At 36.2% G+C, this 21,676-nt stretch overlaps 1 protein-coding gene across 4 annotated transcripts in view; it reads left to right on the top strand.

Moving 5' to 3' along the window:
* Positions 1-21,676, top strand: part of LOC149261751 (vacuolar protein sorting-associated protein, putative (DUF1162)) — a 528,477-nt gene that overhangs the window by 191,709 nt on the left and 315,092 nt on the right. For 3 of the 4 annotated variants that reach the window (XM_089422751.1, XM_089422743.1, XM_089422761.1), the window contains exons 8-9: positions 6,101-6,230; positions 6,324-6,451. The exons of the other annotated variant lie outside the window; for it this stretch is intronic. In XM_089422751.1, coding sequence (XP_089278877.1) covers positions 6,101-6,230; positions 6,324-6,451 — 258 coding nt within the window. The remainder of the gene's footprint in view (positions 1-6,100; positions 6,231-6,323; positions 6,452-21,676) is intronic. 4 annotated transcript variants of the gene reach the window in all.

Below are 21,676 nucleotides of genomic sequence, written 5' to 3'. Positions count from 1 at the left end.
TATCTCTTAGTCTTGGCCTATTAACCTATTTCCGTACATTCCATGAAATCAAACTCTTAGCCAAACAAAAGAAATTTTAAGACATACCATAGAACTAAAAAAAAATGTCAACAATTCCAATTTATAAACACAATTCTTTTAAAAATTTGTAAGAAGTGTGTGTATATTTAATGATTTATTTTTTACTCTATCCATCACCAACAAGGTGTGTTATTGAAACACATACTTGTAATACGTTAAGTGGGTTCAAGTAAAACAAAACCTAATTTATTGGTTGTACAATACCATCAGAATGAAACGAGTCTAAAACATCACTCAAAACTATTTTTTAATTTATTAGAAATAATAAATGTAGAAATGTTGTTGAAGAACTCAATTGTAAACATGATAATGTATATATCTTACCTTGGAAACCTTTTTTTACAAAACCTTCTAGAAATGACCTTTGTTTGGCTCTTTTATACTTTAGGAATTATTACGAATAGAAATTATAAACTTATACGTAACAATGTTGTGTATTTCTATTCCTAGGCTTCACATTCTTAGTCTTTCTCTATTTTCTTTTGTGCCATTAATTTTGCAAGATATCAATTTTCCATGGGTAAATCTATCTAGGCCCCTTTTGACCTTTCATTGATTTGCTTTCTTGTTGATGAGCTTGAGGTGCATGTGAGTGGACATTGCCAATTGAATAGAGCTCTCAAGTGAATTTGAATATGCACACACATAGAAAGTGAAACATATTTTTATTAAAATAGGAATTAAGATACTTACAACTTGCACAAAAGCACCTAAAGCCTAAGGACACACAACTAGGAAAATGGATTTGAGACCATTCAACAAAGGTTATTACCTAGTCTCCTTATGTCTACAAAACTAAGTGATCAATAAGAATCTAGTCTAATAGAGACTTTATATCAAATAATGCCATTCATATATATATATATGCCCACAACACAACAAATTTGGCTTGGTTTGAAATGTTTTGTTCATGATGAGATCTCTTCAGATGCTCAATCTTAATATGATTGAATTCCCATAAGTGTCACCAAGAAGGTACAAGGGTAAGAAAACATATATCTTTCGTACTCCTTAGAAGGAATGTCGTTCAATAACTCACAATTCGTTCATTTGATTAGGGTAAGTTGGATTAGAATCCAAGTCCAAATAGTTTCCTTGAAATCCAATGAATATGTATCTATCTCTTATGCAAACATCATTAAAATTCTCACTTGAATGAATCAAACAATCAATCCATGAGTGTGTTAGTGCATCATCGAACCTACATAGCTAAAAGAACGAAACATCTTCCTTGTCACAATAATTTTGGACCACAATCTTGCTTGTTCCCACTTGCTCTCCCTGAGTGTATTGGCCACCCACCTTTATTGGATTGTTTGGGCCAGAGGTCTGTCACAGTGTCACTGACTCACCACTCACTTATGAAAGTTATCCTATGTCACAATATCACCTATGGAACAGTGGAAGTGTCGCTTCGACTACAATCTGCACCAGATATTGAGTGTCTCAACATATCACTTAAAAGATTTGAAAGATATGGCTCATGAAGCTTATGAAATACTAAAACACTTTTTATACATTGTACTTACTTGACTACAAACTCTCCACGGTGGACCCTCACATTGATTCCATGTGATTATGATCGTGGAGAGGATGTAGAGGATAGTCCATCTCATAGTTTTACTTTGTTGGTCATCTTATACGTCCCATAAGATCTCCTTAGTAATATCATGTTATGGCATGTCTGAGTCAAGGACATTTGATTTCAGAGTTATGGAGATTTTATTGTGAGTGTTCCATATAATTTCAAACCAAATTTGAGAATTCAATAAGTCATTTATGTGTTATGGTCATTTTTTTTTTTTTTTTTTTTTTTTTTTTTTTTTTTTTTTTTATGATAGATATGTGTTTTTAATGAAACCTTTATTGGTGAAGGGTTAATTTATTATGAAAGAATCACCTTTGGAACGACAAAATTTTAAACATAACGTTTCTTGAAGGGCAGCGTAAAGACCTAAACCGTAAAAAAAAAATGTATGATGGGTAAAGAGGAATCCAAATTCCAACCTTGATCATGGCCAACATCTGGGGTTAGCATTGTTTCTGATGGATGGACAGATCCAACACGACACCCACTCATCAACTTCATGGTGTCTTTCTTAAATGGTCCAGTTTTCTTTAAAGCAGTGGATGCACTTGGAGAATACAAGGATGCACAATTTATGGGTGAGTTATTTATTAAAGTTATTAAAGATGTAGGTGTTGATTCTTGTTTGCAAATCATTACAGATAATGCACCTGTTTGCAAGGTTGGTGGCATGATTGTGGAAGCTAAATATCCACAAGTGTTTTGGACACCTTGCATTGTCCATTCATTGAAATTAGCACTGAAATCCATTGCTTATGATGTGCTTTGGATTGGTAACATTATTGAGGATGCACGACATATTCGTAACTTTGTGCAAAATCATACAAATGCCCTCATTATCTACAAGGAGTACAACAATATATCATTGTTGAAGATTACTGATACACGGTTTGCCTTTTCATTCATCATGTTGAAGAGGTTGAGGGAGGTCAAGACCGCTCTTGGGGCCATGGTTATTTTTGAATTTTGGTCTTTTTGGAGAAAGACAAATCAAGTAGCCTCTAAAAGAGTGAAGGATACAGTGCTAGATGATGCTTGGTGGGAGAGGGTAGATCTAATTATTTAGATCATGGACCCTATCTTTTCTTTGTGTCAATTTGCAAATACAAACAAACCCATCCTAGGAGAGGTTTATGAGGGATGTGATTCCATGATTGAGTCTGTGAGGAGCATTATTCTACAGAGTGAGTGCCCCAAGTATGAGACATTGTTTATTTGGAGTAGCATCGAATGTGCTCTAGCCACGAAAATTGGTGGAGAGGCTAAGGCACATGAGATCTCCAATACCCAGAAAGGGTTTGGGCAAGTTCTAAATAGTTTGGGAAATATTAAAATAATTAATATTTTTAATGGAGTTCCTATGTATAAACTTAGGGAAAATAGAATATTTATGTGACTTAATATAAAACTGTGTTAGAATGGTCCAAAAGTCATGGATCAAGCCAGATCTAATCTTAGCCGTTGATTAGGGATTTAATCTCGGCTGTTGATTTGTCAACGAGAAAAGTATAAGAGGAGGCTTGAGGGTCACTTGGAGAACACACCAAGAGATCAAGATTTCGACTTTCTGGGGCTGGGTTTGCTGAGAAAGTTGAGAAAGTGATCAGGAGTTGCAGTTGAGGGGCAGTGAATACAGAAGCAGAGAGGCAAAGATAGTGCTGGGAGGATTAGCGCAACAGCTGAGAACATTGACGCCGAGGGCAGAAGCCGGAACTGTCAGGAACAACCGAAACTGTTGGGAACGGCTGGAATTGCCGGGAACAGTCGGAACTACCGGGAAAGCTGACGCATAGGGCAGAAGAGGTTGATGCTGGGGTTTTTCGGGGGGCAGATTGGAGCTGAGGAGCTGCCGGAGTGTTTATCTAGGGTTTCAGCGGGAGCATCTGTCTCCGAAGGAGAGGTATTACTGCCGAGATTATTCTCTGTTGGGTGAGCAGGTTTTGGCACCCAGATTGTATTCAGAAACTGCATAATAATAAAACCCTCAGATAGCTGCACCGGTTTTCCCACATTGGGTTTTTCCAGGGACATTGGTCGAAAAACAACGGTGTCACTTGTGTGCTTGTTTTCTTTCCTTCAGTTGATGGTCTCTAATGTGTTGAGCATGTACTTGTATTTATTTTCAGTATTTACATGGTAAATAACTTGTTAATTAACAGAACAAGTAGGTAGGAATAAATCATAAAGTACATGAAGGGTTTCTAATGAGTTAGACTTAGAAACTTCAACAGACATCACCAGAGGCCTTTTGTGGTACTATATAGGATATTCTTGTCAGTAGATGATTCCACACCTTCACATTGTTTGGCTCACTCATTGAATCCAAAATACTACAACCATGAGTGGCTAAATGGTGGACCTTCCCGTAGATTCCCTCCTCACATGGATGGTGAAATCTCACAGTGGAGGAAAGATGCATTCAGGCAGGTTTTTAGGATAGAGCATTGCTTAATGAGGTGGAGGATGCCTTTGCAGAGTTTTCCACTGGCATTGGTCGATTTGCAGGATATGATGTGATTAGAGACAGGGGGGCTAAGAAGCCCTATTCTTGGTGGGAAAATCATGGGGCAACAAGCCCTCCTCTTCAGCAGTTAGCCATGAGGCTCCTCTCTCAGGTGACTTCATCCTCTTGTTGCGAGAGAAATTGGAGCACATATGGGAATTTGTATAGTGTGAAGAAGAGTAGGCTTGAGCAGTCTAGGGCAGAGACAATGGTGTATGTGCACACCAACCTTCATCTTATTTATAGGCAGAGGGAAGAGTGGTTGAGGGGAAAGACAAAGATGTGGGATGTCTTGCCTGATGATATGAGTCTGGACAACAGTGTTGAGTTGGCATTGGCCAACATGGATCTCAATGATCCAATGCTAGAGCTTGTTAGATTTGATGACGATTATATTTTAGAGGGGTCATCCTCCACACTAGCAGATGCAGATGCGACTATGGATACAAGGGAGGAGGAGGATGCAGAGGATAGCAGTGGTGACCATGATGATGAAGACATTGATGTTGATTCTGATGATCACTATGAGGATTGATGACTGATGAGCCATGGGCTACCTATTGCTTTGAGGCTTGTATACCTGTAGTTGTTTTATGTTTTCTATTTCTATTTTCCATTGGCATTGCACTACCTATGTAACACATTTTGATTTGATGACTTAATGAGAAAACTACAACTGTCAGTGTCTTTATCTTACTATCTTGTCTTTCATTTATGATTTATGTGACATGTATTTGAATTTTGTATGTACTATGCATGCTATAATATTACTAACGTACTTTGTAAACAGTAGAACTAACATCTAGATGAAGATCTATGTTTGAAATCAATGAATTTGTATCATTAATGAGAATTTGTGTAAGAAATATCTAATTTTTAGTATATATATATTTTAATAAAATAATATATAACGAATCCTATGTGTCCTGTTCTGGGGGGTCAACGTGTCCAAATCTGACAGTCGAATCCCCGTATCCTACGAATCCCGAATCCCTGTGTCAGGTTACTTAGGCTATAGGTGATAGTTCCTTACAACAACAAATAAATCACTCCTCGAGTTACAATGAAATTGCAAGGCAAATAACAATGAATCCTCTTCAAACGTGACAAAGAAAATCCTCCAGCCCTCAAGGGCATACAGCCCTCTCAAAGAATGAAGAATGACCTCCGAATGCTGACGACCAACGTGAAGAGGAGGCCTAAAAGCTCGCAGCCTTGCAAGGAGAAAGGGCAAAATTTTTTAATTAAATTTTATAAAAATTGTGATTAATTTGTAAATTTTTAAGCCCTAAATCCTTAAATAATTCAGCTGTCCTTTAATGTATAAGAGTTCATATCTGAAAATGAAGGACGACCGTCCTTGAGCCCTCGGCTAGGAGAGAAAGGACCTCCAAAGCTTGCGGCTTTCTCCAACAAATAGTCTCAAAAATTATCCTACAAATGATAAATTCCTTGTCAAAACCTTGATGGAGAAACCATTCGAACAAATCAATTTTCTCTGCAAACAATTTAAGGGTTAGATATTTGACACCAAGAGCAAAAAAAGGCCCTAAGGGGCTTGCGGGTAGGTAAAAAAGTGCCAAGAAGGCTTGCGGCTAGCCAAAAGATGCTCAATAAAATTTTACAAGCCACAAAACCAAAGTTTAAAATTTAAATCCTTCTTTTACAGTTTGAACTCTTAATAATAACTTTTTCTAGGCCCAATTTATGATGGATTGATTCTACCTATGATTTCTTTTTAACTCTGTTCCCTTTCCTTTGTTTCCTCAAATCTATGTAATCTTTTGTCAGTATTAAAATTCGAATTTTGCAGTATCTATTAAGTGCCTGTACATTTGAGGGATTCTCATGACGGGAGGTCACAACAAAAAAGACTTATATGCATGTATTTTTTGTCTTTCTACATGTTTGAAATTTGAAATGTGCAGATGTTGCTATCCTTGACATCACCAATCTCTGAACCATCCTCTGGAGATAAAGCCAGTAATTTGCCGACAATGGGAACTTGTGAATATATGCCAAATGATGAAAATGAACTGGAATGCAAGATTCCTGATGGTATAGATTTTCATTTCATTTTTTTCTTTAGAGTTTCATCCTTATCTATTCAAATCAGATTATTGTTCTCAAAATTATTGCATAATGCATCAGGAACGATTGTTGCTATCAAGGATGTTCAGGAGCACCTTTATTTGGCTGTTAAAAATGTGGAAGGAAAACATCAGCTCTTTGGTGTTCCTCACCATACTCTTGTTGGTGCTGGAGCAGCGCTTTTCAGGGTACATTGCCTCTCTTTTCATGGAATCTTCTGTATCCATTATTTGCTTGTCTATAGTCTCAAAACCTTTTTTTGGGAAAATATATTCTTTAATTAATACTGTTATTAATAATTTGCATGGGACAGGCGTCTGGGACAGAGTTTTGTAAATAAAGTTTAGACAGAGCTGCTGTTAGGGAAGATATTATCTGCTATAGTGATGAAACTTAGCCCCTAAGTTCTTAGTGGACCCCGTTAGACTATGCATTATCACTGTAATTTGCGGTTTTTATTTTATTTTTCTTATCTCATTGTACATAATTCAAATGGGGCTTGGTCACACTTGATCACCTACCTAAATATGTATATTTTAAATATAACCCTAGGGGACTTCACCAAAGATGATCACTTTCCAGTTCCACTGCTTCTATACCTGTCTAGATAGATAATACAATGAAGAGTGTACCATATGTGTACACAAAAATCTCCTTCATACTAGCTGCAGGTCTTTTTTGTACTCTTGTGAAATGACTTTTGCACTCTACCTATTGCCCATTTCGGCATGTTATGCTCTCCAGTCCCATTAATCTATTTGTCCACTATAACTTTAGTTCATTTCGTTTCTTCTTGCATACTTCAATCTCTTGGGCTTTGTATTCTTCTGTATTCACAGTATTGTTTGTGTCCACTTCAATTGGTGCTGTCACAAACTTAAGATCATGGCTTTTCTAGGGGTCCACAATTTTGGCTTCAGATTTTTCTCCTTGCTTAGGACTCACTTGAGATTTCCGATTGTTTCAAGCAATTTGCTGGAGGTATGATTCCACCAATTCTTATCTTTAGGATATTGACATGTAGGTAAGTTATTTTGCTCAGATTACAGTCTATTTTTTCTTTTATTTCCTGTTTTTGTAGATTCTTTTGTCCTTGCAGGTTATGTTTGTGACTGTTGGATCCACTAGTTTTCAAACCATTTTGCTGGTTCTCAGACAATTTCATAGATTGTTATACCATTCTGCTAGATTGTTTGGGATGCCTACAGGGCCTCACATGGTTGTTACATAGCTTTGTCTCATGACTGTTACCCACCACCTGTGGGTGATATTCATAAGAGAATTTTTTTTTACTAGATGATCCTTAGCCAGCAGCCAGCAGCCCCTTTCAGGCACCAAATAGCTCGATGTGCCACTATCTCCGCCACTTGAGCTAGCCATATGCTCCCTCGCCCATCTGTTATGATCGTATGTATGAAGGTAGGCCTTCCAACCCTGAAGGTATGGCTTTTCATTGTGTAGTTCGGTATTTTTGTTTACTTATCATGGACACTTTGTTGGAAAATCGGAAAGGCAGAAATATTTTCCCCTGTTGATAATTACTTGTGATTTCGTTAAGTTATTATTATCTTTCTTATGTTCTTATTTTTATCTTAGTTCATCAAGCAATTACCAAAATCAAAACACGAAGTTCAAGGATAGGGGAAAACCCATTCAAGAAATCTTCCTTCAGTAATTCAAATTAGATAGACCAAAACCCTAGACCAACAAACCTTCCTTCTCCACTACGTCAACCCTTAAACTGTTCTTCCAACCTTCAAATATCAACTGTAATGATACTGAATCAACCCTGCTTCAATACTGCATCAAGGACAAATTTCCGACCCTCCTGCATCAGAATTTCGACCCAACGTCAAGACTGCAGTTTCGGCCCTCCAACAATTTCAGTTCCTTTGCACGTGAGACAAGAGAGGGAGAATTTCAACTTCCTTAGCAAAATAATGACCTCCTTCTCTTTCGATAGCCCTTTCCTTCTTTCTTCTTGAATTTCACACTTTTACAACATCCAGCTACTGCAATTCGAACTTGTGTGTGATGATCTTCCAAATGAGTCAAGTTTCTCCAATATATAGTGAGTTGGTGAGGTCGAATTCCCTTGTTGAGTTCGACTTGGTGGAGGCCTAATTGACTTATTTTACCTTAAAATAATTTTCTTTCTTAACAATTAATTCCCAAGAAGTGCTCTTTACGTTATGCCATGGACAAGGACACTTGACATAAACCCTAGAATCCTTCCATAGAGGCTTTGACCTAAAAATAATTGACCCAAGCATGAAACCCATGCTTTAATAAGTCAATTTATTTAATAATAAAATTTCTATTTCTTTCTTTCGATACAATTATGAAAACCGACACTAGTTACTTTCTTCAACACTCACTCTTAACTAGGGAGGCATTCATAATTACCTATATCTATAGAGGTACATGGAAAATATCAAAATAAACTACGAAGAGTCCAACACACTGAGTGCTACAGACTAGATTCCTGACCAGGGTAATCTATCCGGGTGGGACTAAGATGGACTAAATCTTTCAGCCAATCTAGGTACCATAAGGCTTACTAGCTAACCATCAACCTAGAGATCTTGGTGTGTATCTAAGGTCAGAGCTCCCAGACCAACACGACCCTCCCTCTTTGTGATCGAGACATCAACACATAGGCCAACCGGATGTCCTCCCAAGCATTTGCTATTAGATGCTTCATCTCTCCCTAATAAATTAGATATATCCATTTGTCCAAGCATGCTTCCCAAGTGTTTTTCCTTCTTTATAGAGAGATTTACCTATTCAAACATAACCCCAATCAGTAATAAACTTTCAAATATACATATACAAGTAAACACAAACCTTCGGGGCTCTTAATCATCTTGATGCCACTTAGTTATTTATATTCAAATATTCAGAAGCTTTTCATTTCTTCAACAACACCAAGACATCCTCAATATATTGCAGATCTATTCATTCTCTGATTTCTTCTATAAGATATTCATCATGACTATCATAATATGCCCTCCCTCTCAACTGGGGAGATGTATTCTTTTCTTCTAACCATGCTCCCTCTTAACTTGGGGAGATCAACCACTTCCTTCTTCTATAACATCGGAGAACCTTTCATGGCTTCATTCCTTTTTACAATGTTGACCACTACGTGTCAACCACCCATAGCAGTACACCCCCTTTTTCGCAAAAGGGATAGTGCTTGATCGACGTGTCCGTGCCATTCGACTGTCATCATCAACCCGATCATGTTATGTTGTAAGCCCAGTCGGCTTGTGTAAATTGTAAATAATCTTAGCATATCTGAGTCATGTATGTAAATTGCCTTGGCAAACCTAATTTTCTAGTGATAATCTATGTTCCGGAAGGTTTTTTTATTTCACCGATCCATGATCGGCAGAGTTTTCCTTTAGCCTAACCCAAAGCCGGAATGGATTTTGTCATTAGAATCTTAGGGGAATCCTAGTGTACTTCGAGTCTATGTAAAAGTAATTTGGAAATAATCCTAACTATTTGGTTAGGTTATTACAAATTACTTGATTTGCTAGATTATATTTGTGTCGCAACACTGGGTGGTTTATGAGGGTCTATGTCAAATGGGTTTTCCCCCTTGAGATGTAAAGTTGTAAAAGTCATGATGTAAAGTGTCTTGAGGGTTAGAAAATGTTTTATCCCCTCATAAGTCCTCAGTCCTATGCCCTCGGTGATTTTTCCAAAGGCTAAGTTTGAGGATCCAAAAATAAAAAAATAAAAATAATAAAAAAATAATAAAAATAAAAAAAAACAAAAAAATTAAAAAATAAAAAATAACTAAAAATAAAAAAATTAAATTAAAAATAAATAAATTTTTAAAAAATAAAATAAAATAATAAAAAGTCAAAGTTTTGAGAAAATAAATGCAAAATTTAAATTTTCAATATATTAAAATGCATTTAAAAATTTCGACGGATGAGATTAAAAGGGATTTTGATCCTCATCGACGGTCGAGATCATTTTGACATGGATCACTCGAACTAGCCGTGGGGAAATTTTCTTTTAAATAGGGTGTCAGGGGTCATTTGATATCATTTAATCTTAGAGTCGTGTGCTAAAGAAAGCTTTCTTGTAGTCATTTCTTGTGCAATAAAGAAAGACTTTGGGGTTGAAAATCTTCCTGGTGTTACTCTTCTGGAAATGCTGTAAGATGTTTTATTGTTCTGCATAATTTTATTTTCAACCATTGATGATAGCTTGATGAAGATTGATTTACACACAGGTATCTTGTCTAATCTTTGGGGTTTGAACGATAGTTTAATTCCTGAAATATAATGGCAAGTATTTCCATTTGATCTGAATTTTACTGTTGTTTTCTCCCTCTATGTTAATGGTTGATTTAAGCTGTGTAGGATATCCTTGATTTTGAGTTTACCGGGCATTAGAGGAAGTTCTCGGCTGAACCAGCCAACTCCCGGATTGCATTTTCTGAAAGAGCCCAGCGAGTTTTAATCCCAGGCTTATCATTAGAATTTTGTTGCAGATGCATGAAGGGTTTTCTGAAGCACCTCACATTAAGTTTAAAATTCTGAAAATATTTCTGTGGCATAATGATAAATCTGGCTACGTAGAGCCTTCAGTTTGTAAATACTTTAATTATTTAGCTGGTTCTTAGGGTTTTTTGGGTTTCATTTATTTTTTGCATTTTCAGGTTCTGGCTGTTTGTTTTCATTGTTTTCAGGTTGCAGGTTACAGGTTGCAGATTTGAAGGTGAGCTTCAATCTTGAAGCCAGATCTAGGCCTTGGAGGGTAAGATCTGGCCTCATAACTACTTTTCTGCAGGGGTATAGTTATGCTATTTGGGGTTTTTATTATTGTGAAGTGGGTAAAACCCTTGCTGCTTCGCCATCTCCAGATCCGTTACCATCTGTATCGATCCATTTGCTGCCTGGTTCCAAAGCCTTATACGCTGTCCAACTGCTCCAAGCTTCACACTGTCAAACGCAGCTCTTACCTGCAAATAAAATCAGAAACCACACTGCCCACACCTCAGCATTCATACCTTCCTACACATTGCTGCTCTCTCCATTGATTTACCAAAAAAAACCTCACGCAGTCGTTGCTGTTCCTCTACGGTTTCACTTCCAGCTCTACGCTGCCCACAACTTCACCTGCAGCAAACTCACTCTTCCTCGCTGGTGAACAGCTCCCTCTGCTATCGTATTCCTTCACCTTCTACGCATATCTATTTTCACTGTTGCCCGACCCTTCATCATCCCTGCCAGAGCTCCTTTCAGCTGTTGAAGTCTTCAGCTGCAAACCCTCCTTGCCCGCCGTCCAGCTCTCACGCAAACCTGCAAACAAATATTGGAACCCGTGGCTCCCTGCATTGGTTGCTCCACGCTATCAATCCTTAACCTGGTCCAAGCCTCTCATTCTCTCTGCGTGAACTGCCGATTTCCTCACCCGTCGCTGCAACCTGCCCTCGGCCTTCCTTCGCGTGGACCTGCCATCAACAAAATAAAAAAAAAAGGGAAAGAGGAAGGGGTTTTTCAATTTTTTATTTACATACTTTAGAGTTTAGCTTCAAATTTCGATTTCAATTTTTTTTATATGTTGTAAATGTAATATGCGTTAGTTTGGACTTAGTTCTATTTCATATGTATATGCGTAGAGATAGAGATTAGAGTTAGATTTTGTTTTTAGCATATATTTAGTTTTTTTTTTTTTATATAAAGTATGTTTTAATATATAAAAAAATAAAAAACGTAAAAAATTCGATTTTCATTTTTACCATTAGGTGTTAGCTTTAGATTAGATTTTAATTTTTTAGTTTATGTTTAGTTATACTTTTGCCTATTTTCTATTTCATTTAGACTTAGATTTTTTTTGTCTTTTTTTTAAGCTTTAATCAAAATAAAAAAATAAAAATAATAAAAATCCTTTTTTTTTAAAAATCTAAAAGTTAGACTTTTATTTGTTTTATTTAGATTTAGATTTATTTGAAAAAAAAATATAAAAATTAAAAATTTTAAAAAGCTTAACAAAAAATTGAAAATTCATTTTTTAGCATTTTTCGTGGTGTCTGTTGACCACTACCGATCAACTACCCATGCAGTACCCCCCCTTTTCTTGGAAAAAAGGGGTAGCACTTGATCGACGTGTCCGTGCCATCCTGCAGTCATCAGCAGCTTGATCATTTTAATTGTAAACCCAGTCTGCATGTATGAATTGTAAATAATCTTAGCAGATATGAGTTGTATATGTAAATTGCCTAGGTGGACCTAACTTTCTAGTGGTAATCTACGTCCTGGAAGGTTTTTCGTCTCACCGATCCATGATCGACAGAGTTTTCCTTCAACCTGACCCCAAAGCCGGGATGCATTTTGTCATTAGAACTTTAGGAGAATCCTAGTGTGTTAATCTGCTAGATTATAGTCGTGTCACAGAACTGGGTGGTTTATGAGGGTCTGTATTAAGTGGGTTTGTCCCCTTAAGATGTAAATTGTAAAAGTCATGATGTAATGTGTCTTGAGGGTTGAAAAATGTTTTAGTCCCCTCATGAGTCCTAAGTCCTAGGTCGTAGGTGATGTTTCCAAAGGCTTAGTTCGATGATCCATTTAAGAAAATAAATAAAATAATAAAATAAATAAAAATGGAAAATCTAAAATCTAAAAAGGATGAAACAATTTAAAATAAAACTAAAACTTAACAAATAAAAGAAATTTAAACTATTTAACTAAAAAATCAATTCCTAAATTAGAAACTAATCTAAAGTCTATTCAAAATAAACTAAGTAAAAAATTCTAAAATCTAAACAAAACTTTTTTTTAGATTGATTTCTTTTTTTTTTTTTTTTATTTGAAATCTAACTATATGAAAATAGAACTAGGCCTCTAAATCTTTTTTTTTTTTTTTTTCATATTATAAGTAAAAACTAAATTAAAATCCAAATAAAATAAATCCTAAACTAAAATATAAATCAAAAGAAAACCTAAATCTAAAAAATCTAACGAAATGGAAACGTAACTGATATTCAAATGCATGTGCATATATGATATAACAAAAATTTAAAAAAAATCTTAATCTAATTGACTGGGCCCAAAAAATCTAACGCGTTTAAAACAATTGCCAGGGAAATTGTTTTCTCGGTGTTTCAACGACAATCATCCTTCTCATTTCTTATCTTTTCATCTGGCCCGGCAACGCCAACATTTTTTGGCGCCATTGCCGGGGAAATTGTTTTCTCGACGTTTCAACGACAATCATCCTTCTCATTTCTTATCTTTTCATCTGGCCCGGCAACGCCAACATTTTTTGGCGCCGTTGCCGGGGAAATTGTTTTCTCGGCGTTTCAACGACAATCATCCTTCTCATTTTTATCTTTTCATCTGGCCCGGCAACGCCAACATTTTTTGGCGCCGTTGCCGGGGACAGAGTTTTCCTGTTCCTGGAGTTTCATCGACATTCATCTTCTCATCTCTCATCTCTCAGTTGAGCTGGCGGATTCAATATTTTTGGCATCTTTTCATCTCATATCAGCAGCATCTCTTGTGTTTGTTTCTTGTTCGGGTGGCGACTCCATTTTCTCATTTTTCCCAGACAAGAAGCCTTCCTCATATCTGCTTGTGATTCCTTTTTGGATCTTAGAATCAGATTCATTGTTCAAGTGGCGACTCCACTTCTTTCATCTATTGATTTTCTTGAGCAGATATCTAGTTCTATCATCCTTTTAATCCCTTATCATTCATCATGGATTATTCATTTAAGCCATGTCGTTTTACTGAACGTCTCCATGATTTTCCGGAAGAGGCCATTCCTAAATTACCTATTTTCTCGGGTGGTGATTCAATCGCTGTTAGAATGCATCTAGCCTTGTTTACTCGCATAATGATCATATATTGTAGACCCCCTCAGTTTAATCATGAAGATATCAAAATGCGTCTATTTGTCCTTTCTTTAGAAGATGATGCTTTGAATTGGTTTAACAATTTTCCTAAGGATTCTTTCACTTCTTTACAAGACATTGTCGAAGCTTTTAAAGATAGATATGGTTATCCAAACAGCGTGCCTTCTGCCCCTAAAATTGTGCAAAAGAAAGAAAGTAATCTTATAAAAGGTCCAACTGTTGAAGAAAGTTTTCAAGATCAGAATGTGTCATCCACCAGAAATATCGTAGACCAAGTTCATGATAGTGGAAAATCAGGGACAAATGACAATGAAAAGGAGGAGAAAAAACAAATTATACAAGATCTAATGACGCTTGTGAAAAATATGGAAAGCAATCAAACTAATTATATCAATGATGTCAAAACTTTATGCACCCACCTGGAAAAACGTAATAGGGAGATGGAGATCATGCAAAATCAGCATACTAAAGAAATTGAGGCCATGAAGACTAGTCATGAAACAGAAATTAGATTCATGCACAGCAAAATGTCAGGCTTAGAAGAAAATATGATGACCATGAAAGCTGATCATGATAGGGAAATTGATTCTATGCGAAACAAGTTATTAACTATGGATGAAGAAATGACTATCATGACGTTCAATCATAATAATCAGTTGGTTAACATGCAAGCAAATCATAGAGAAGAAATAAATTCCATGCAGCATTGCTTGATGAACATGAAGGAAAATAACGATAAAGTAATAAAAGACATGGAAGAACATCATGCCAGACAAATCAGTGCTATAAAGGTTGAACACTCTAGTCAGATGGATGCCATTAAAATACAGGTTCAAAAGTTTCAACAATGGTCAAAGGATAAGAGAAACCAGGGGACATCAACAGATCAGGAGCCTTCTCATTTGTCACAACAAGTTCCATCTTATTATGAGGAGGTCATTGGTTCAATTGAAAGATGGTTAATTGAAGGTGATCCAGATAGACTTAAAAACAACAAAGATCAAATGCAGGATAAAGAAATACATATCACGCATACTTCATCTGATAGTTTTGAAACAGAAAGTTCCAGGTCATCAGTAATTCAACCTGCCAGAAAGAAGAAGCACAAGAGAAAGAAAATGAGAAGAAGGTTTGATGCATCAGACGGCCGCGAGCAGCTTGATTTTCGGATAGGAAAGAGTCCTACCATATGCAGAATTGGACATGGCACATCCGACAAGCAGCCGACAGATTTGCCTGAAAGCAGGCAAATGCTCAGTATACACTATATTGAACACATCTGATGCCACGGGGCATCTTTTGTATCGTATTTCTAACCCTACTCCTTGTTTTTTCCGCATTTTCATTTTTGTTTTAGGATTAGATTTACTTTTCTAGATAGTTAATAAATGAAGAGCTTTTATCTTTCTTGTGCTTAATGTATATGATGATTTTTGGATGGACGCTACTTATTTTTGTGTTGTATGGATGCAGATTCTGGATTCTCACATTCCTGCAAGCAGCAACGTGTCCCCAAGTAGAGCCAGATGTTGATCGCTACCGGTCAACTACCCATGCAGCACCCCCCCTTTTCTTGGCAAAAATGGGTAGCACCTGATCGACGTGTCCGTGCCATCCTACAGTCATCAACAGCTTGATCATTTTAAATGTAAACCCAGTCTGCATGTATGAATTGTAAATAATCTTAGCAGATATGAGTTGTATATGTAAATTGCCTAGGTGGACCTAACTTTCTAGTGGTAATCTACGTCCCGGAAGGTTTTTCGTCTCACCGATCCATGATCGGCAGAGTTTTCCTTCAACCTGACCCCAAAGCCGGGATGCATTTTGTCATTAGAACTTTAGGAGAATCCTAGTGTGTTAATCTGCTAGATTATAGTCGTGTCGCAGAACTGGGTGGTTTATGAGGGTCTGTATTAAGTGGGTTTGTCCCCTTAAGATGTAAATTGTAAAAGTCATGATGTAATGTGTCTTGAGGGTTAGAAAATGTTTTAATCCCCTCATGAGTCCTAAGTCCTAGGTCCTAGGTGATGTTTCCAAAGGCTTAGTTCGATGATCCATTTAAGAAAATAAATAAAATAATAAAATAATAAAATAAATAAAAATTAAAAAATTAAAAATTAAAAAATGAAATAAATAAAAAATAATAAAATAATGCAAAAAAGCCCTAAATAATAAAATAATAATATTTTGAGTGAATGCATGCAAAATATTATTTTTAATAATAAGTTCGACGGATGAGATTAAGAGATGTCTTGATCCTCATCGACGGTCGAGATCGTTTCGACATGGATCACTCGAACTAGCCGTTGGGATCATTTCCTTTAAATAGGGTGCTAGGGGTCATTTCAGATCAATTGGATCTGTGAGTCTGGTACTGAAGAAGCTCTCTTGTAATCTATTTTCTGGTTAATAAAAGAAGACTTTGGGGTCCAAATCTAGCTGGTGTTACTCTCTGGAAATGCTGTGAGATTGTTTAATTTTCTGCATTTTTTATTTTTCAGCCATTAATAATAGCTTATTGTAGAGTATTGTGAGCACAGGTATCTTGTTCACTTGCTAGGGTTTGAGTGGTGTTACGGTTTCTGAAGTAATGGCAGGTATCTCCATTACTTTTTGAGACCTAGCAACATTTTTGCCCTCTTTACTGATGGTTGAAGTGAGCTGTGCAGGAAAACTCTTACTAAAGAAGACTGTCGGGCATTAGGGGAAGTTCTCGGCTGAACCAGCCAACTCCCGCAAGAATTTTTTGCTGAGCCCAGTTGGATTTGATCCTGGGTCTATCATTCAGTTTATTTTTTTAATTTGCATGAGAGATTTTCTGAAGTTCTTCACAGTGAAAATCTGAAATTTCTGTTCTTTAAAATACTTATGCTCTTATTGCTAAATCTGGCTGTCAAAAGGGGCCAAAATCTGTAAATTAATCAGCCGTTTTTGGGGTTTCAATTTTTGCTCTATAATTAGGGTTTTATTTTTTTATTTTTTTTTATTTGCAGCTGCCCAGGATCGGCCCGCAGGCATTTCCTTTAAAATTTTGGACGCAGGCTTTATTTGTTAAATCTAAATGCAATAAATTTTTGTGCATATACAGCGTGACTTCACGTATCAAACAGTGGCATGAGGTGGATTTAAATATGTATGCAGTTTCAAGTTGTTGATACGCTTTCTCAGAGACGGCATATCAGCATCCACTATACTCCTTCCACCCCTTGCGCCATTCAAAATGAAATTGCCTGTCGTCTGGTCTATTAAGCCGCAAGCCTGCGGATTTAGCAGCGAATGCCAGTGAACGCCAGGCAGCATCCAGTCCAAATCGAAGTTATTCAAATGCAGAAATGCCCAGAGTACTGGGAGCGTAAGAGCATAAAACGACAAGGAGGGATCAAGTATTTCACGTGAGCGTTCCGTGCGGGCATTGACTGAAACTCTTTCACGATTAAACATTTCTCCACTGCCGTCGACTGTGCACCAAACCGAAATTTTTGCTGCGTTCATACGTGAGAGCTCTCAGAAAACGCCCAGGAAATCGCGTTTTGACTGAGCCAGGTTTCAATGCTCGTTGCTTTCATCAGATTTCGGTCACTGGAGGTTTCAAAACGGTGGCAAACAGATACACAGGCTCTAACACATGAAAATGTCAAACGGCGGCATTGCTCAGATTGTTTGGCACATCTAAACCAGTTGTTGGATCGGTGTAGTTGCCGACCTTAGCATTAATCCACGCGTTTTCTCAGAAGTCCGCTTCCACGCCGTCAAATAACCTGCAAACACTCATTTCCGCCGCCAAAATCTTCTGTACGAGATCACGCCCTTTTTCGTGTAGACCAGACGAGGCACGGCTTTAGCGCGGGTGGCAACCAAAAATTTGTCGATATACAATTTTCTGCAAAGGTATGCTGTCTTTGTTTCACGGGCCAGGTAACTCCTTTCGAAAAGCCTTCGTTCTCTTCGTCGCAGTCTCTTCCTGAGACATAGCCGGTCCTTTTGAAAGTTTTCTTTTTGTGTTTTAAACACGTTAGATTTTTTGGGCCCAGTCAATTAGATTAAGATTTTTTTTAAATTTTTGTTATATCATATATGCACATGCATTTGAATATCAGTTACGTTTCCATTTCGTTAGATTTTTTAGATTTAGGTTTTCTTTTGATTTATATTTTAGTTTAGGATTTATTTTATTTGGATTTTAATTTAGTTTTTACTTATAATATGAAAAAAAAAGAAGAAAAGATTTAGAGGCCTAGTTCTATTTTCATATAGTTAGATTTCAAAAAAAAAAAAAAAAAAGAAATCAATCTAAAAAAAGTTTTGTTTAGATTTTAGAATTTTTTACTTAGTTTATTTTGAATAGACTTCAGATTAGTTTCTAATTTAGGAATTGATTTTTTTTTAGTTAAATAATTTAAATTTCTTTTATTTGTTAATTTTTAGTTTTATTTTAAATTGTTTCATCCTTTTTAGATTTTAGATTTTCCAGATTTTAGTTTTAAATTAGATTTTAAGCTTGTTTGGTTTTGTTTTAAAAAATAAAAAATAAAAAAGTTTCTTTTGCCGGATCCAGTCGTTCTCGGAAAATTATCATTTTGAGATTCAAAATATCTGATGTGGGATTAATGTTTATCATTTGCATGTGGTTAAATGTGCTTGAATGATCATTTAAAAAATTTAGCTGCGTAAATGTGATATCTGGTTAGCATTTAAAATCGAATTCTATCTTTTGAAGCTTTAAACGCTGGATCGTCGTTTAAGTGTCTTCTCTCGTTTTGGTAATCTTGGATATCTTGCATCGTTCAAGTTAAACTTTATTGATTGCTCTACATGGTTTATATTCCTCAGCATTTGATAATTAATCGATTAAAAATTAACTCCACAAGGCACTGGTCTTTTAACTTCTAAATCCATTTTAGTGCTATTCATATCGTGTCTCCCAACCAACTGGTCGATAGTTGGTCTTCATCATCTCACAGGGTCTACCCCCCTTAGCCGCGGGAGAAAGGCTTAAACGGAGGGATCGGGGATTAGAGTGACAGCCCCCGGTCTGAGCATTGTCATGTCAATCTGCGCGACAACAGTGTCTATGTTCCACTTTTCTATAGTTAAATGCACTTAAATGTTTATTTAAAGTTAGCTATATGAAAGTGGTAATTGGTTAGCATTTAAATTGTATGGTTGTTTAAAGCATTTAATCTTTACAAAATTTAATTGTTGGATCATTATTAAAGCATTGTGAGTTTATTGAATATTTTTCATTGCTTGGGTTATTTGACGATAAATGATTGTTTTACAAGGTTCATATTTCTGCAATAATCATTTAATCATTAACTCCATAAGGCATTGGTACATTAATTTATAAAATCAATCAGGTACTAAATTGCCTTGCTGTGTCCCCGAGCCCAATTGGTCCACAGTTGGTCTTCCTTTTTCCCATAGGGTCTACCCTCCTAGCCTCGGGAGACGGCTTAAATGGAGAGATCGGGGATCAAGGTGACAATGCCCAGTCTAAGCGTTGTCGCGCTGCCTGGATAATCTGTGCGACAACATACAACATCAAGGTCATCTTATTCATATAACTTCCTTCATCATGTTTTATACGAACATCTTCAACATCTTGAAGATTATGTACTTGCAAAACTTCAATAGCAAGTACAACCAAATACAAATATATAGAAGCATAGGCCTATAGAAAGCCATAGAGGGTGAAGCTCCATGTCAGCCTGGCTATCCTATAGTCTTAGCTTTAGTCCCCCTCTCTACTAGACACTAGCTTAGTCTTGCCCTTATTGCCTTAGCTTAAGTCTGGGTCACTTGCCTACTTTTAGTCTTTTTTTTCTCTCTTATTCCCTCTCGCCCTAAGGTAATAGCTATAGTATCTCTCCCTTAGAGTACGGTAATACTCTATTTCGTAATTATGTCAATACAATGGAAGCATCAAAACATTCAAACTTTTGACATCAAATACCTGAACCTAGTTACGAGACACATATGCTAGACATCAACTTTTTGCTAGGGTTTTGTCATAAACCCTAGACTTCATCATCAAGACTTCGAGCAACTCAATCAAGATATCAATCTCATTATATCTAGGGCCTCAATATTACTTTCAGAGATATATGATAGACTCTTTTATGATATATTGCAAACCCTAGAATCCATCTTCGAGACATAAAGCCTTAGATATTAGTTCTACAATGCATCAAAGGGATAAACAATTTTCAGAATTTATATGTTAGACTCTACTAGGGTTTGTTGCAAATAGTAGATTTTATCAACAAAACTAAATAATATTGGAAACAATATCATTATATCCTAGAATATCAATCTTCTACTAAAGTTTTGTTACAAATCCTAGAATTCACAAACTATGAGCATCAATAATTAGGTTAGCATACTCACATATACATATCTAGGATTTCATAATCATGCACTAGCATATCACAACAATATCTACTAGGTAAACCCAAGACACAAACATCAATACATCAAAATTAGGTATACAACAATTTCATTCAGACTAGGGTTTCGATTGGACTAATATACACCTAGGGTTTCATTCCTAGAATCTTACTTACAAGGGCTTTGTTCACAAACCCTAATTCACCAAACCCTAAAGATCTAGGGTTTCAATACATAGCATAGACATTAACAACAAACCTAAAGGGCTAGGGTTTTTATCATAACAATACCAAAACATCAAAAGAATAGGAATTCTAGATTTCATCAACAACCCTAAGTAGACTAGGGTTTCATAATCAATATTGACACACCCTTAGGGTTTTACAGTGAACCCTTTTAGGGTCCACAACAATAATAATATAATGAGGGTAGATTCAATCTAAGGATTAATTATCGTAACAAGAATCTTTATGATTCAAAACCCTAGACATAACGATGTCAATAATGTAAAGCAAATTTCAAAAGAAGAATGACCGTACCTTTTGCATGAAGAGAACTTTATAACAAAGCTTATAGTTTAAGACATACCTTGAGTTGTTCCTTAACAAACTTTTTATGACATCAATTCTTGAAAGGCTTCCTTTTCAACATAACTATATTCTGCAGGCTTTCCTAACTAAGGAAAATATAAAGAAAAGGTTATTAGCATACAATACAAACACATCTTGATAAGAGAGGGAAACCAAACATAAAAGATAAGACAAGGAATAAGATACTTATCTTTGGTAAAATGGTGACTAACAAGACCTGTTAGACTTACAAATTCTAGAGATCAAAACATAAAGGAAAACATTTCAAAATTTCGAATAAAAGGATATGCAAGGGTTAGTGTCCCTAAGAATCCCTAGTAAATAAGTCTGACTTCAGATTCTTCCATCTTGTTCTTCTTTGGTGGTCCTTCATCAACAATATTCACATTTTCTCTTTCTCTCTTCTTATTACTTGGATTCTCTAGACAATGGATTTTGTAGTGACCCATCTTGTGACAATTGTAGCATTCAAGCTTGGATAGGTCAATTTTCTTCTTTGGTTCTTTGAACTTTTTGAAGGTTCCCTTCTTTTTGTGATGAGCAGAGTATGTATT

This window comes from Pinus tabuliformis, chromosome 6 (genome assembly GCF_031772625.1).
Source record: "Pinus tabuliformis cultivar Carrire ecotype Pingquan chromosome 6, CPIR1, whole genome shotgun sequence".
Classification (NCBI taxonomy): Eukaryota; Viridiplantae; Streptophyta; class Pinopsida; order Pinales; family Pinaceae; genus Pinus; species Pinus tabuliformis.
This window is presented reverse-complemented; position numbering and strand designations above follow the sequence as displayed.